We start from the raw sequence: 17,852 nt of genomic DNA, 5'->3' as shown, positions 1-17,852 counted from the left end.
CATCTCATATCTTTTTCACTAATGATGTGAAATATGAAATAATCATTGTTTTCCTTTGTAACAGGCTTATGTATAACCAGCACATTATAAATGGTGGGTTAAATTTTCATCGAGAAAAGACATTAGATCACAGTAAATTAGAATAGACAGACAAACTACGAACCTCTCTGTTAAGGAAGCACATGTGATACTGATAAATGAATGGATTGACGTGATGGCTGTGCTTAACAACCAGAACTGGGTAGATGTTTAATAAAGTAGAATATCTATGTCCTGGTTAGAAAAAGAGAAAGAAATTGAAATGGAGAAATTGCCACAAAGACAGGTGTTCTGTGTCCATATCAGGTAAGTGAATGACGGAAATACGAAGACAAGACAGCACTGATCAGGAACATAATATGTAAGACAGCATAAGGTTCTGGATAACAGAAGAACATGAAGATGAGAAGGAAGAATTTTTAAAATGCACCATACATAACCACCTCATGTCTTTCTTGTCAGCTCAGTTTTGGTGTGACTCTCACACCTGAATTAGAAGTTTCTTTTTGTTGACATATTTATTGTACACAGTTCTGATTTTTTACCTGTACTACAGCTGGGTCCATACCAGCCAGACTTGCACTGGCAATTATCTGGTGCAACACATTCACCTCCATTTTCACAGTGCCTACTACAGACCACTAAAATCACAGAACAAAAACAAAAGAAAGTCAAATTTAGCTCACAACTGCCAAATACTTCTAGTAATGAATCAGACCACCAAGAAAGACCAGAATGATTCTACTCTGGCTTGGATGCATTCCAGTTCTCATGTTCAGTTATTTTCTTACTGATGGAGATGGAGAATGTAGAAAATTATTAGCGCTGAATGAGAATTAGTTATTTAGGGAAATTATTAGTAACTGGTGAGCATAATTAAAGATAAATTAAATAAAGTTACCTGAGAGGTAAGAAGTCTGATTTTCACTTATTTCAAAGAATAAGATAAGTTACTATTCAGAACAAACTTCTTTATCCATTTACTTGAGACAGGATTTCACTATATGTAACTCAGACTGCTTCTCAACTTACGATTCTCCTCTCTCAGCTTCCCAAATAATAGGATTACAACCATGCCCATCCAAACTTCTTTACCCCATTTCTGGACATTCCTGGTTCCTTTAGTGCATCAATTCTATTTAAGGATGGATTTGTTGTATTTAGCTTTAAAACCATCAACTCATCAAAGGAGAAGTTTATTATACCAGACTGCAAGAGAGCTTTACTTACATGTTTCACACCTTGGTCCTACAAATCCGTAAGCACAAGTGCAGAGATTGCCAGGCAAGCATGTACCCCCATGTTGGCAAGGAGGGATACAATGTTCTGCAGACACAGATATGAAGTCAGGTTTTACTAATCAGTATACATGCATATATACAAATGGCTACAATAAAGCCCCATTATAAAATAAAAATGTAGGGTAAACTTGATTCCCTTTTACTGTGTAGTTACTTTTCTGTTGGGATCCACTACTTGAATTCACAATTCCAAAGCAATCATCAATCAGCACCATGTTTTGGTTTATAAATGAAATCTATAAAACACAACGTAGGTGTGTGAAAGGTTTATAAAAACTTTGGCTAATTGGATAATGATACTTGACTTTCAGCTTCTAAAATGTGAGTGTAGACTTATGAATAACTGACCTAGATTTATATTTCCATAGTTTTTTTTTCATTTGTTATTAGTGTTGAAGATGTCTGTTAGTTCCAGATTTATTTTGTTACTCTGTGTCTTTCTTTGTCATCAAGGTAATTAACAAAACTAAGATCATTCACAATTATATGTATCATCTACTAGAATTTAGTCTCAACACCTTTTTGAAACAGCAAATTCATTTTAAAAATTATCACTTACTTTTCCCAACTCTATTCTATAGATTCTTCATTTAATATTTCAGTCTAAACCTTGCAACCTGTATATGGCTGCAGATTTTTTGTTTTTAAGGCCACCTTTTAGGTTTCTCCTTTCTACACAAAAGTCATTTAATAATTACCTCTTGCCAAAATGTTTGTAGGGATGTGTTACATTATGCTTACCTCTCAAAAAACAAAGGTTTTAAAAGACAAACATTTGTTCTTTGGATCTCTGATTTCTGAAGTTTGAGTGATCCAAAATTAGGGGCTAGAAAGATGACTCAATGATTAAGAGCTGTTGACTGCTTTCTAGATAACCCAGGTTCCCCAAATTCCAGCACACACCTTATAACCTTCTGTAAATCTAGTCACAAGGAATATGACACCATCTTCTGGCCTCTACAGGCATTGCTTGTACATGGTGCCTAGATGTACAACAAGGCAAAACACCCATACAGTTAAATCTCTAAAATGAATTATTGTAATAAATATTTTTTAAAACTGTGAGCTTTTATGCAAGCACTGGTGAGTACTCATTAGCAAAAACACAGTAAGAAAATTATCTTTTAAAATATTTTCAAGGCAATAACAACATATTTAGTTCCATATTTGAGATTTTATTTGTAATTATCACCTTCACCGCAGGTTGCTCCACCAAGCCCTGAAGGACATTCACAGATGTTAGGCTTGATGCATTTCCCACGTTCTTTGCAAACAGGGTGACAGATGGCTACATAAAAAATAAAGCCCATGGCTTAGAAATATTATCAAATAAAACTTATTATACAAACTAATGAATCATGTACCTACCAGTTTGGCAGTTGGAACCAGTGTAACCAGGTTTACATTTGCATATGTTTGGGGCAACACATTCCCTGTTTCTTCCACATGAATGTCTACAAAATGCTGCAAAAATCAAGGAAGAATGTCTTAATTGTAGATGTGTTATATATAAGCCTTCAGATTCAGTTATATTAAAAGAAGTTTTTCTAAAGTTTTCTAACATGAACATTTTAGTGAATTATTAAACCACAGCTACTGTATTTAATTATAATTATTTTCCTTATACTGGCTTCATGATTAGAATGATTGAGAAACATGATTACTAGAGAAAAAAGTGCACTGTGTGGCATTTATTCCAATAGCAGTAGCTCACAGGGTTGGAAGTAGCCAGCCATGCACTCATGTTGCAGAGTGTGATGGGGTTTCGGATGCTGTAATGTTGATGATAGGTCAGTGATGGTCAGAATCCCAATGAGCAAGGTTCCATGAAGTCAAAAGTTAATGGGGCTGGATTCCTTGGGCATCTTCAGCCACTTGATATGTTCCAGTGGCCATCTAGCACTTCTCATGTAACATAACACATGAGATGGCTGTGTTTTATTTGTTAGCAATAAGCAACTTTATGTTATAAACATACAGGTCTTGAGACTTCATATTTTTGCAGAAAAAAAGAAAGGAATCATTTTTCATTTTTTTTGTTTTGCTTTTGTAGTATCAAGAACATAGAAGTATTGAAATGTTTCTTTTCTTTAATTTTAGTCTCAAACCAAAATGAACAATAACAATAAAACTAACAAAGAAATGGACAGGAACAATGACAAAACATCTAAATTTTCATTTGCATTAAACAAAAACAATGACTATACAAGGCAAAGATGTAAACAGTGCTTATGAAATTGAAATGAAAGAACAATTGTTTAAATTTCAAAAGCATTTGAGAAACTACAGAAAATCGCAGCTTGTGAAAATAAGCAGGGATGTCAGAATCAGTAATCTGAGGTGTTAACTGGCAATGATGGACTGAAAACAAACTAGACCATACAATCGGATCAGGTTTGTAGTCACAACTGTGACTCATCTCTTTAGCTGATTGGTAGCAGACAACCAGACTAACAAAGCTCTACTCTCTCATCTGTACACATGGAAAACAACACTCAGTATATGAGGTTGCTATAGATTATATGAGGGTTAAAAACAGAATGCTGCTATAGAACTTTGAATAGAGCAGGTATCACTGTATTAATAATACCTATATAGTAATGATATTTTGTAATAGTAAAGGTATTTTAAAAAGAGCATTTCAGAAAACTCACATCTTCCAAAAATGTATTAAACTAAACAGAATGAATAGAAATCAGCAAATTTGGAAGGATAACTGCTAATCACTTCAGTTCCACGTTTTTGTTCTGTGTTCTGAAAAATTTTCACAGTACCTCTGCAATTGATTCCATCTCCATAATACCCAGAGGGGCAGCGTCCACACTTGAAATGACCATCTATAGTTGGCACACACGGAACACCCAGGAAACAAGATGATTCTGTACAATTTGATGTTTTGACTGATCCAAACTTCTTTGGCAAAATAGTGATTTCTTCAGTAGTCAATGATGTAAACTCATGCTGAGTGAAACTTTGGAAAGGGTTGCCGATTGGAGCATTATGCCCTCCTGTCTCTGTTTGAACAGTGCTCTGGATAGCATCTCTTATTTGCCCAAAAGAATTGTTAGGATTTATGCTTAAAGAAGTACCATTATGTGCAGGAATTTCCAGCTTGTTGAGAGTAAGGTTTGTTCTGAGAATGTGATGCACACGCTCATAAGCAGGCATCTGATGAGAAATAGCCTTCTCTGTATTATCCATTTGAGTTGTAACTGATTTTATTGAAAAGTGAGAGGTGTCTATTGAGTTTAAGGACTCGTTGGTAGTTGTAGCAGGACTCTGAGTAAAGCTTGCACTTGATAGTAAATGCTCCTCTGATGGTGTTTGAAAGCTTGAATCTAAAGAATAGCAAAAGTGAATAGAAATGTTCATCAGAATGTTTATTAATTTCCACAATTTTGTGCCAAATTATTCATGTTAAAACATGTAAGACTAGGAATCATAAAGTAATAAAAAGTCACCATAGTGTTCCAGCCTTCAAGGATGGTATAACCTAGTTGGATACACAAGATAACACAGGAACTAAGCTAGTTTGAAAGTAAATACTAATAAGCACCCCTGAAATTTTTCTATGATATATACCCAAGGCTTCAGAATATTAGCAAGGATAAAAATATATTTCAAGTTGCATTATATAACACTTAAGTTATCTTCCTAAAAATTGTGAGACATATGATTACACTGTAAGATGTGTCTCTGTGATTGGTTTAATAAAAAGCTAAATGGCCAGTAGCTAGAAAAAGGTTAGGCAGGACTTCTAGGAACAGAGAGGACTCTGGAAAGAAGGGCAGAGAAGGTACTGAGTTATAACTTGTTAGTCTTAGAAAAAACAATTGGGGAGTACTCTGCATTAGGCTTGAACCAAGACCATGACTTACTGGGGATATTTCCATCTATTGACCTAATGTGATTTTATGCTTCTGGCAGTTTTACCATCCTTTTCTTCAATTATACTTTTATCAGTACTCAGGAGAACCATAGTTTTTGTAGGAAAGTCATTTAAAAGCCATTTCAACTGTAAATCAGTATATGAAGCACATCGAAGTTAAACTTTTGTAAACCAAACCCAGTGAATCATAATCTAGGATTCATGAGTCATTTGAATTTAATTCTTTCCAAATTAGATCAAAGACACAGTTAAGATATTATTCCTTTTCATCAAATCCTTATATGTAGAATGAATTCTGTGCCTGAAAACTCACATGTCAAAGTGTAAATCCTAAACATGGCTGTGTTTGGAGAGAGGGTCTCTATAAGAGGAATTCTGGTTGCACAAGGTGAGAAGAGTAGATCTCTGATCTAAGATTGTCCTCCTAAGAAGAGGAGGAGGTGCCAGAAAAGCTCAGGCAGGCAAAGAAGAAAGACCTAGTGACGACATGGCTGTCTGCCAGCCGGGAAGACAGTTTCTCTGAAGCCAACCAGACTAGATCCTTGCTCTTGAACTTCCAGGTGTCAGAATTAGAATTATCAAATAAAAGAATATATTATATGCTGTGTTGTACAATCCTTACCTTTTTACAAAATAAAAATACCTCAGGGGTAATTTTTTTTTATGGAAAACAAATGAAAGGTTGATACTGACTTCCTCACTTGTTGCCTCGACAGATAGGCCCACCATGATATAAAGAATGGGTGATTAATTTCCATCAAAGGCAGATCTTTATCCATTTAATTGCACCACAAATATAGCTCTTTAATGCTGTCTCCTAGAGCTCACTTCTGAAATATTGATGTTGCTTAATTTCTTTTGTCCCATCCTCTCTAAAACCTCTGTCTCCTTGGATAATAATCATAAGAGTTATATATGTCACACAGTCCTCTCTCCTTGACCTCCACATGAATATTACATTGTCTCTCTCTATCCAGACTCAACCCATGCCTCTTTTAGGGTCTTTGATTGTCCTTCCTGACAGGCATACCTATCAAAATACACGAAACATCCTTTTTGGCACCATGAACCTCCTAATCACATTTCTTAATAACACATGGTGATCTATTAAGTGGGAGTACATATGTGATATACTTTTTCATCCTATGTATCTAGTTTTACATGCAACATGATGCATATATTCCGAAGGAACATGTGAGTAGAAAAAAAAAAAGGCAGCTGAATGACCTGAATTAGATAAATGCAGCACAAAGTATAGTATCAAGCAGGGGCTTTTTACCGTGGCATGTGTTCCCATCACCATGAAATCCTTTAGGACATGAGCCACAACGATAGGAGCCAAAGATATTGAGGCACTTCACACCTGGGGAACAAGGCCAGGAGTCACACTCATCAACATCTTTCTCACAGTGCTTGCCTACAGGAAATACAAATCAATAGTTCAAATTATTTAATTTGAAATACATTATATGTATATCATCCTGTTGTTTGGTTACTTCTGCTCCTGTTTTATTCTATTGAATTCTTAGAAGGAGCTTGGTATGTAGACTAGGTTGGCCTGGTACTAGCTATGTACCTCAGGTTAACCTAAGATGTGTGAAACTCCTGCTTCTTGGGTTCTGGGATTGCAAGCACATGCCACCACACTTGGCAGGTTTCCCCACTATTTAGCCAATCCAAACCTCTGCTAAGGAAGTCATTTACTCTTTATTTTAAAACCACTATAAAATCAAGGATAAAATCATTTATACTTCTTTTAATAGTAAACTCAAGTCTTCACACACAAGAATTTGTTTTTCTACAAAGAAGGTGAGTAATCTCATCACTAGGGAGGGTCAGGATGAGGACCTTAAGTTGGTTAGCATAAGTAACATAACCAGATCTGTCTCAAGAAACAGACTATTAATAATTGAGTTAAGAATTACAATAAATAGCATAATTATATAGAATATAATGAGAGAATTTGCACTTTTCTTTAAAAATTCTGTAACTTTTGGAAAAGTTGTTTAGAACATTGCTTGCTTAGCCTAAGGATAAGTTGTTCAGTCAAATTATTGCACTCTGAAAATTTTTATTTTACATGTTAAAAAAGTCAAAGTTTTCTCAATAAGGTATTTTGAAATTATATAGTACCTTTGATAAGCTTAACACCTTATTTGAATGAATAAATTCATATCACAAATAGATATTAACCCTTGTTTTATATATATATATATATATATATATATATATATGTTTAAGGCAATTAATAGTTAAATATAGTCTATTTTCAAATATAGTCTATAACACAACACAAAAGAGATATCTACATTCATATGTCTAAGTGGTAATTTTTAAATAATAAAAGGATTAAAAGACAAGAAAATATTCAGCTTTTTTCATATATTTTAAAACATACATGTCAGAAAAGTCAGCTCAATGAGTGTATATTAATATCACAATTACATCTATATAATTGAAGATCTCTTTATATAAGACTTTTGAATTTTTTATTTTAAAAAAGGTACAGGTGGAACTTTTCCTGTGTCCCACCTGACCCACAGTCAGTACAAATCTCTCACTCACAGTCCTGCAACCTTTTATGAAATAATCACTCAGAGGCTTAATATTATTCATAACTGCTTGGCTATTAGCTCAGGCTTATTACTGATTAGCTCTTATACTTAAATTAACCCATAATTCTTAGCTATATTTAGCCACAAGTCTTGGTACCTTTTCTCAGTTCTGCCTTGTCATCTTGCTTCCTCTGTGTCTGGCTGGAGACTCCTGGCTCAGCCCATTCTCTTCCCAGAATTCTCCTTGTCTGCTTGCCCCGCCTACACTTTCTGCCTGGCTACTGGCCAATCAGCATTTTATTAAACCAGTGTACAAAAGCATTATCCCACAGAATAAAGGCTTATTTTTTATATGTTTACTTTTAGAACCAGACATTTTAGGACAAGTCATAAATTAGTGAGTAAGCTAGCATTTCATTTCTTTCCAACTCTGATTTAGCCCATGGTATTTCTAAGTTAGTAAATTATTAATAAAGAATTCCTTATGTGATAATATTTGTTTTCTCCCTGAAATATTTTTTGTTATTCTATGATATATATGTAAATATTTCTCTTTTTAACAAAATAAAAAACAAAAATCATCACATTGAAGTTGGACAAGACAAGCCAATAGAAGGAAATGAGCCCCTAAAAGAAGGCACTGGAATCAGAGATCCAATCATTCATACAATCAGATGTCCCATAAAAATACTAAACTGAAAGCTATTATATATATTCAGAGGACTTAATGCAGACCAGTGTAGATTCCATTCTTTCTGCTTTAGTCTCTGTAAGTTCATATGAATGTTGCTCAGTTGATTTAGAGGACCTCACCCTCCTGGTGTCCTCCATCCCCTCTGGCTTCCACATTCCTGCCCCTTGTCCACAAGGTTCCCTGATCTATGTCATATTTCAATATCAATACATTTAAATGTATTTTTATTGCAAAATAGATGTAACAATGATTATAGACATGCAATAGAGTTTCCTTGATTGCTGTTAGATTTAAGAATTGGACAAAATTGCAAGAATATATAAAAGCAAAAGTATGTAAAAGTAATTGAAAATAATTAAACAAATTATAATAAAACAATTATAAATAATAAAGATATAAACAATGTATTCATCTGTGATACTTTTTGCCAGACTTTTAAAAATATGCATCAAAATATTAAGAATGTAGATTTGCATGGTTCCACAAATAGTATTCCAAGGAGTTTTTCCTTCTAATTCATTCATGTTCTCATTTGGTTCATAATGAACTCATACTAACCTGTTAGCCCAGAAGGACAGTCACAAGAGTAACTGTTTAAGTTAGTAATACATTTGCCAAGACCACAAAGGTTTGACTGGCACCCACTGGCATCAACTTCACAAAGACCACCATTGAAACCAGGCAAACAGACACACAGGTATTCTCCACTTCCTGGAGGAAATTTCCTATCAGCCACACATGAGCCACCATTCAAGCAGTCACAAGACTTCACAGTCACCTGCAAAAGACAAATAATAAATGCCATATTTTGAATAAAATTATGTTTAGTTAATACCGAATGAAATCATTATAGGCATGAGGGCTTATGTACTTGTATAATCAAATTATGTATCTCTCCAAAATGCTTGTTTAAAAGATTATATCCACTCTCAAGAGCACAATTCAAATATATGTACTAGGGGGAATACTTTTAAAAATATTTCAAGTAGAATAACATTTTTGTTTTCTAATTTTTAAAATAGATTCTATTTGGTTCCAAGTGGTGTGTGACTTATAGTGCTTCCTCAGCCTTCCAAGTACAGATTTTTTTAGGTATGTAACACCATACCCCATGGATAGAAGGATCAACTTCTATAATGCAAACTGAATAGTAAGAAACAAAATCAGAAATGCTGAAGACAGTCAGCATTCATGTATCTCCAATTTAAGGACAGGCTGTAACTTCAGTTTCCAGGCAAGTAGGGCCAAATACAATTATCTTTTATCACATGTGTCTGTGTGAAAGCATACATGCCAAACTTCAAACATACATGCACACCACAAAGAATTTATAAGAATTCAAGGCTTATGACTGACACACTACATATATCAATAAAGGAAAATTGTCAATTAGTTACTTATATCTTCTTTTTATACTTTTAGTTTCTAACTAATTCAGCATCCAAGACTCTTTCATTTGAAGAAAAAAGGTGTAATTGTTAATCTTATTTTAGTCAGGATTTCCAAGGGAGTGGAAAGGAGTGAGATTCTCATCCTCATCTATCAAATACAAAGTACAACGTCAGCTATCAGTTTAGATCCATGATTATGACTGTCTCTAAGGGACTAAAAGCAACAATCAAATATGTAACATTTAGTGACTTCACTGCTCTTTGACATTAAGAATATGACTTGTGCTTGGATTTAAAACGAAGTGGTTACATTTATAAAAGATCCAGTGACATTTAGATAATTATAAGCTATGACCTCAATTGTGACTGTAGTTTCAGCCTCACAGTCATCCTTAACATGGAGAGTGAATCTCTGAGGAGTCAGTGACTCTGTTTTCCATGTAAGAAGTCCTTTGGAGGAAACACCTGCCCCATCAGGACCAGAATCCAGTGTAAAATGTATCTCAGAGCCTTCTGGATCCCAGGCCATGAACTGGTACTCAAAGTCTTCTCCATAAAATGTCTGTAACATGTCTTGCAGTGCTTGAATCACAGGAGGCTGGTTGTCTGTACCAGAGAAAGTAGGAAGGGAAAGAAACATGATTCTGATAGTCCCCATGGGGACAAGTGTCTAATAAGGACTTAATTCTGCTTAAAGTTCTATTAGCTGCTTTATTGTTGTTGTTATTTAAATGTTATTCCATTCAGTGTAAATGTAAAAGTAACTGACAGGTTCAGGGTCAGTTTTGTCAAGCAAAACTGTAAATATTTTGGACACTACATAAAACATACAGGCAGCTTTGCATTCTGTGTTGGAGACACTCCTCTTTTATCTTAAATAACTGTGTTGACCATTCCACTTCTTGGGGATCCTGGGTACTTTCAAACTCTCTCACTCTATCTGTGTACACTCACTCTTTCAGCCTCACTTTCTTCCCTGGCACCTCCCATTACTTTCTGTGATTATACCCCTCTATCCACATCCTTAAGGTTTCTTTGTTCTACATACTTCCCCAATTGTAACAATTGGTAGGGAACAGTCAGACCAAACTCTGGCCAAGCTCACACTCTAGCAAAGCTGTGTCAGGAATAGAGGATATTTCCTTTATACACAGAAAATATTTCAAAATACAATTTATACTGTCTTGTATTTTAACATGCTTACTTCCCTCACCTGATAGTTAAACACAAGTAAGAAAACCAACTTCACTATGGCATCTGGGTTGCAAGTGCATTATGTGTACACAGGATGCACCGATGCCAGGACACCCCAGTTCCAGCTCCCAATCTACACCTGTATATCTTTAAAAGCAGCCTTACTAGTGATCTTATTTCCCTCCTCTTCCACACAAGGCTTAAGACTCCTCATATCATTGAACACTATGGCTTAACCACAAATCTATCACACTAGGGTCATTCAAAAACAGACTCCAACTCAGAAGATAGTCTCCATTTTCTATATCTCTTTCATCATTTTTCCTTAAATTTTCATTCACTTTGGCTAGTATTCTGTAAATCTTGTTCCTAAACAGTGAATAGGAACAGTTATCTAACAAAGTAATGGAGTTTACGTATAAAATGGCATATATAATATCACAAACTACTGTGTAAATATAAAGTCTTATATAGAAAAAGTTATATAGTCTCTGAGAATCATGTCTTGCTGCATCTTACTTACTAATCCATGTAACTAATAACACCTGATCAGCACATGGAAAAGGAATTCAGACATTCATATGAAATCATTGTAGTAGACGGGAAAGTGAAGAAGTTATGTCATGTGACCATAATTTGTGGTACCATTTGAATGAAAATTTATCTATACACAGGATTACATTCATAGAATCACAGAAAAAGGGTACTAAAAGGTACTTTATTGAGTACTGAGTCTAAATACTGTAATTAAAAGACGATAAATTCATGTCTGTTGGAGATGAAATAACTGAATTCTTTGTCATAATACTAAACAGAGTAAAGCTAGATTTAGAAAATGATATGTACCTGAATTAAGAATTCCCATTTCTTTTTTCCATGAACAATTCAAATATTGTTTCACTATTAAATTTTAGAATATATATCTTATAATCTATTTCAGTATTATAATATAAATTATATGTAGTTATGTATCATTTAACATTAGAATAAGTTCTAAGAAATACATTGTTAGCCAGTTTTATCATGGTATCATCATATAGTAGATAGTCACAAATTAAGACATCTATGAAATCACTTGGTGATATGAATACATGTGAAGCCTTTTGTTAACCAAAATATTATTATTTGGTGTTTGGGGCCATGTATTAAAACATATTCCTGTCTTTTTTTTTCTTAAAGCAAAGAAATTTATAGAGTAATTAGAGCTAAATTAAATAAGTTGTTCATATATCTGAAATATATCAGTATCAGTTACGGCGTAGAATCACCTTAAAACTTTTGTACAAGAAACAGTTGAAGTAGTAAAGAAGAACTTACTGTCTAAAAATGACCAAGTAGAATTTGATATTTGGGGTCTACAAGTCAAACAAGAGCTGGTAGGGTTTTTGTCGCCTTCAGTGTAGCAGAGACCATCAATAACACAAACATTATCCTAGTGGAATTTGAAAAAAGAAAACATCAATAAGACATCCTTATATCTAATTCACAGAAACCAGAAACAAAAAGACAGCAGTGTGTATATTCGGATTTGGAAAGAGTTTTCATAAACTCAACATGAATACAACTTTGAAAACAAATTATTCATTGTATATAAAAAGCAATGTAACTGATTAATTTGGAGGAATAAGAAAATGCAGGTAAGCCATGAGATGCTATTGTATGGCTTCTGAGTAACAAACAGGGAGTATGGCCATCATTTTTTATCTCTCAGCCCTCCTGGCAGTGTTTTATTAATAAAAGTGGCCTTTTCCTATACATCTGAAAGAATGACATTTTTTATAGTTATCTTCTGTTTCCCTTTGTTGCCTACTCTATCTTTTGAATTCCACTACTAACCCAGATTCATGACATAATTACCTGCACTTCATAATAGATACAGTTACAAGACATCCCTGAAAGAGATGCCACCAGGGATAAAACAGCGGAGTGTACCAGTTCCTCAACTCACTCAGAAGATTCACATTTACTTATCATTTTTGCTCATTTTGTAACAACTCTTTTGATACCACTTACAATGCTGTACAAAATAGAAGAAATAGCTGAGAGGCCATGACAATCTTGAAACTTGTCATTGAAAGTTCTTTTAAATTAGCAGAAACAAAATATTCCAGAGAAAATAAAAACAGATCACTCTTCTACAACACAATCTCTTGGTGACATAATCTGAATGCTTACATCATGAAATAATAAAGTGTACAAATTTTTTTATTTTTGTATGTATATGCATGGATACTAGTTTTATGTTCTTTGATTTTGAAGAGTCAAGTGATATTAGATCCATTGTTTTCATCAAGTCATCAATTTTCATGTGAGGAAGCCTTCTAGTTAACCAAAGAAGAAAAAAAAAATCAGCTCAAACAAACAAAAACAAAATGGCTTTTTCTAAAAAGCATTAGATACATTTTATAAACCCTTTTCAAATACAAACCATTTCCTACAGGAAGGACCTAGTTAATCACAAGGACATATCTTACTGAAAAAAATACTAACACTACAGAGCAAACAATGTACGTAGGAGCATGTGAGTGAATGATCCAATATGAACTCTGTTCTCTGATTCTTTGGGAGGGGTACAGAGAAGAGTGACTGGGTCTCATATAGCAAGCTTTCCTCCATGATGGGACAACCTTAAATTTCTGATCTTCCTGCCTCCATCTCCCAAGTGATAGAATTAAAACTACCTGCTACTTTTACGTAGTTTCTCCATCAATGCTTCAGGGAGAAAATATTCTGCCACTTTAAAATGTTAAAAGAAGAACCATCTTTCTTGCTACATCAACAAGAGTTATAGGAAGATGATTAATTTTAATTAGACTAACACAAATGTGAGGTAAGAATTTGTCCATGTCATTCTAGCATAAAGTTGGAAAAGTAGAGCAATATGCCAACAACATGTGAATATATGTGTTATATGCTATGAAAATAAAAAAACATACCTTCATAATGCATGGGTCATTTTCATAGGGATCACAAACTTGACAAGCACCATCATATATGATCATTATCTTTGGATTACTGAATGCATAACCATCATTAGATACCTGTGAAATATAGTTTTACAATAAGATCATTTCTCCTAAACATCGCCTAATCAATTCACCATGAAATTTTGTTTATGCATGAATTATATCTTTTATTTGTTACCTTTAATTGAAACTTTGCAAAGAATTTCTCCCCCATCAGATCCATGGTATTAGAATGCTGGCCATCTGTGGGCAGGTGACAATCAACCATTCTGCTGTCTTGAAAGACTGTCTGTGTGTAGACACTTGCTCCGAGCACCCATTTGCTGTCATTATACTGAAGGTACAATGAAAAGTCAATTAACTACTTCTAAATTGTGGGTGCCCTTTTGTTACTAAATTATATAAAACCAACTTAGACATTTTAAAATATCTATCCCATATGATGAGATAAATAATTAGAAAAAAATCACATTAAAGTGGTAAAAAAAAATATACACAAGTTGGTAATAAAAAGCCTCTCTCAAAGCATATGTTACTGATAGATTCAATCCAAAAAAGTTGCCAAGGTTGGTCATGAATAATGGATTTCAGAGCAAGAGGAAAAGTAATGGAATGTATAGTTGACACATGGTAGACAGATTTTCCATGTCAGAGTTTCTTTTGCAAAAGATCCCACATTCATCCCCCTGGAATATCTCCAGTTGGTACCCACTGGGCTTTCATGCTGTTACATGATCATTGACTGGTCCAGAGCAACAGCTAAGCTGGGTCAGTGCTTCAAATATTTGAAAAATTTTAGCGTTGGTAAAGTTAAAATAAAGCCTACAAAGAATAATAGGACTAAAATCAGATGTGCACATGTATAATTGTGTACACACTAATTTTTCATGGCATCCACATTCCAAGTTAAAGATTTTTTTCTCCTGAGGATTCAACTACATTATTTTCTTTAATTCTCTAAGAAATACACTACCCTCAGTAAAATGTCTCATTTTGCTTAATCTAGTTTTTGTCATTTGAGTAGAATTCTAGCTATTTTATCCTACTTAATACCAGTGTGATGTCATGCTTAAGTTACACTTTGGGTATTATTTAATGTACTGTAAAGTGTCTTGGAGTGTGAAAAGGAAGAGGCAGAATAATTTTCTGAGCAATGATAACTATATTTAAAACTAAAAGGATGAATTTTGTTTATAACATCTGAATTTACAGTTATAAAAATATATTTTGACTGCACAAAGATTTTCAAACATGTAGCATTGGTCATACAACTTGATGGTACCTCAGCACTGTAGGTCAGCAAGAAAGGCCAAAGACAGAGACATCATTCTAGTTTGTGTAGAATAGAGTCTACCAAGCTTTGAAGACTTGGTGATTGACAGCCTGAAGTTGTGCAGATATCTATAGTCATGGAGGAACAGTCTGTTATAGCAGGTCTGTCAGTGGGTTCCTCTAGCAGAGGAGGAAAGAAAGGAATGTCTCAAGGCTGTCATTATAGCTATGTTTAAGGGATGTAGAATCTCTTGATTTCCTGTGTGAAATGAGGCTGCAGCCAATGACTGGTCCTTAAGATATGAATTCTGTTTCTCTATGAAAAGGTAGACCCAAAGTTATAAATAAATATGGTTCTACATCCTTTATATTCAATGTTTTATGAATGTTTATTATGTGCTGATGATAATCTTTTTAATTTAACTATTTTAATTTTTGAGAATTTCATCTGTACTTAAACCATATCCATCCAATCCTATGTGGGCAGTCCTAAACACACATATACACTAGCTATTGGTATTCTGATGAGGGAAAACACAACAGAAAAGACATAGAATATATCATTTTGTTGTGATAACTGAAATTGAGGTTTAATACCCAAGTCTAATCTAGTCAAGGAAGATGTCAGAGGATGGGGATTATACTTCTCTTCCTGAAGGATAAGGAGAAATCCATCATGGCTGGAGAGATCAGCATTTGAAAAGCAAAAAGGCATAAAACTTCATGGTCTGTAGTAGAGCATGAAGAGGATGATGGGGATGTTTAAGCTGCGCACAAAAGGAGAAAAGAGCGAGGTCAGAAAGCCATCTGTTCACAGGGTTGCTGGTTGGACTTAATCCTGTACATCAGCAGCTTAAAAGCTGGGTTTGGCTTTTTGAGGAAAGAATGAAGGACATGATGGCTCAGGTGGCTGAATTTCTAAACCAAGGCTTGTTTAAAATTATTACTATAATAGTAGAAAAGAGCTGTAAGTGGTGATATTCTATTCTCTACATAAAATAGGAAATGTGTATGTATGCCCTTGTACAAAAGAAATATAGTGAGGGTTACTCAGAAAATGGCAGTGGACACATATGTCAGGATATGGAGAGAATAGTATAAAAATAAGAGATAGTGGGAACCCATTACTCAAAACAGTGGAAGAAAATGGGTGATACGGAAGAGAAGAAATGAACTGTTCTCTGTACATAATTTTATATAGATCCAACTATTAGAATTATGATACCATTCCAGATATTCTCTAAATAATTTTAATGTAAATCAACTAGAATGTGTAGAAAACTCAAAAAGAAATACAAATACAAATATTCAAACTAATTGTATTACACTGAAATACATAACTGCTATTGAACAGGAAGGCAAAGAAAATAGTGTACATTATTTTGGGAACATCACTAACTGGTATATCATTTTATACACTTACTGTTCAAAGGTAGAGGGTAAAATATCTGAAATATATATATAATGACAAATAGGTTTACATATTGGGAATGATGAGAACTGTTTTTTACCTGTGAAGAAAAGAGACACAGATAAGGAAAGGAGACCTGAGTGAACCCTGTGCCATTCCATTAGAATTAGAGACATTGCTGTCAGCTCATGAAGATAGTAGATTAGATAGATGCTAAGTAGATAGATAAAGATGATGAAGGTAGATGATAGATACATAGATGATAGACAGATAGGTGGATAGATGATAGGAAGATGATAGATAGATGATAGAGAGGCGTGTGCATGCACTACCCCTTGAGAGCACTTATAAGCAATAACTAGCCTGTAATAAATAATGAAACTAGAAGAAGACATTAGCTTAGTTTAAAGATGGTATCATCTAACAAAATGAAGCCTGGGGCTTTCAACAAATCCCAAAAGACTATAGTTGCAGAATTTTAAAATTGTGCCAAATTATGCTTGATAAAGAGTGAATCAAGAAAGTCCTTAAAACCCACATTGGATAGGTTTTATGTTTAGATGTTAAGATTAGGCCTAGCTAATTGGTTATTCCAGTACCAAGTGGACAGTCTTATAAATGTATACATACAAGTAACATTAAATGAACTCTTATTTGATTGATATGTAATAATAGTAATTAAAAAATAAGAGACCAGAAATTTGAGAAGGACCAGAGAGGGGCACATAGGAGAGGTTGGATATAGGAGGAGAAGGAAGCAATGTAAGTATACTTAAATTTTTTTTAAAATTAGGCATAGGAGAGATTGATTCAACTTAATATAGCATAAATATTTGCTATGTAGGCCAATCTTGGGTTTAGCAACTAAATTTCTTTCTTTCTTTTCTACTATAAGTCATTATAATGTTTAGAGAATTCCAAAATTCCATGTCAGATGTTTGGAAGGGAGAGAAGTAAAAATCACAACACATAAAACACATCTAAAAATAAGCACAATATGTACTTTCTGAGAGAATATACATTTGTAAAATTCTCTTCTGTTTAATCATTGACTAATATTATATTATCAAATCTGCTCAGGCCACATATCTACTTCACTGATATTGAAATTCTAGAGGTTCTATGCACAACATAATGTAA

The 17,852-nt window shown here is 34.1% G+C and overlaps 1 protein-coding gene across 1 annotated transcript in view; it reads right to left on the bottom strand.

Annotated features, from left to right (window-relative positions):
• Positions 1-17,852, bottom strand: part of Vwde (von Willebrand factor D and EGF domains) — a 58,846-nt gene that overhangs the window by 13,163 nt on the left and 27,831 nt on the right. Inside the window, exons 14-24 of the mRNA XM_036182397.1 lie at positions 14,208-14,363; positions 14,000-14,104; positions 12,381-12,495; positions 10,225-10,475; positions 9,037-9,256; positions 6,509-6,646; positions 4,115-4,678; positions 2,709-2,804; positions 2,533-2,628; positions 1,270-1,365; positions 585-680 (exon numbers count right to left, since the gene is read on the bottom strand). Of these exons, the coding sequence (XP_036038290.1) occupies positions 585-680; positions 1,270-1,365; positions 2,533-2,628; positions 2,709-2,804; positions 4,115-4,678; positions 6,509-6,646; positions 9,037-9,256; positions 10,225-10,475; positions 12,381-12,495; positions 14,000-14,104; positions 14,208-14,363 (1,933 nt within the window). The remainder of the gene's footprint in view (positions 1-584; positions 681-1,269; positions 1,366-2,532; positions 2,629-2,708; positions 2,805-4,114; positions 4,679-6,508; positions 6,647-9,036; positions 9,257-10,224; positions 10,476-12,380; positions 12,496-13,999; positions 14,105-14,207; positions 14,364-17,852) is intronic.

The sequence above is a fragment of the Onychomys torridus genome, chromosome 3 (assembly GCF_903995425.1).
Source record: "Onychomys torridus chromosome 3, mOncTor1.1, whole genome shotgun sequence".
In the NCBI taxonomy this organism is placed as follows: Eukaryota; Metazoa; Chordata; class Mammalia; order Rodentia; family Cricetidae; genus Onychomys; species Onychomys torridus.
The sequence above is the reverse complement of the archived record's forward strand: the minus strand, read 5'-3'. Positions and strand labels throughout refer to the sequence as shown.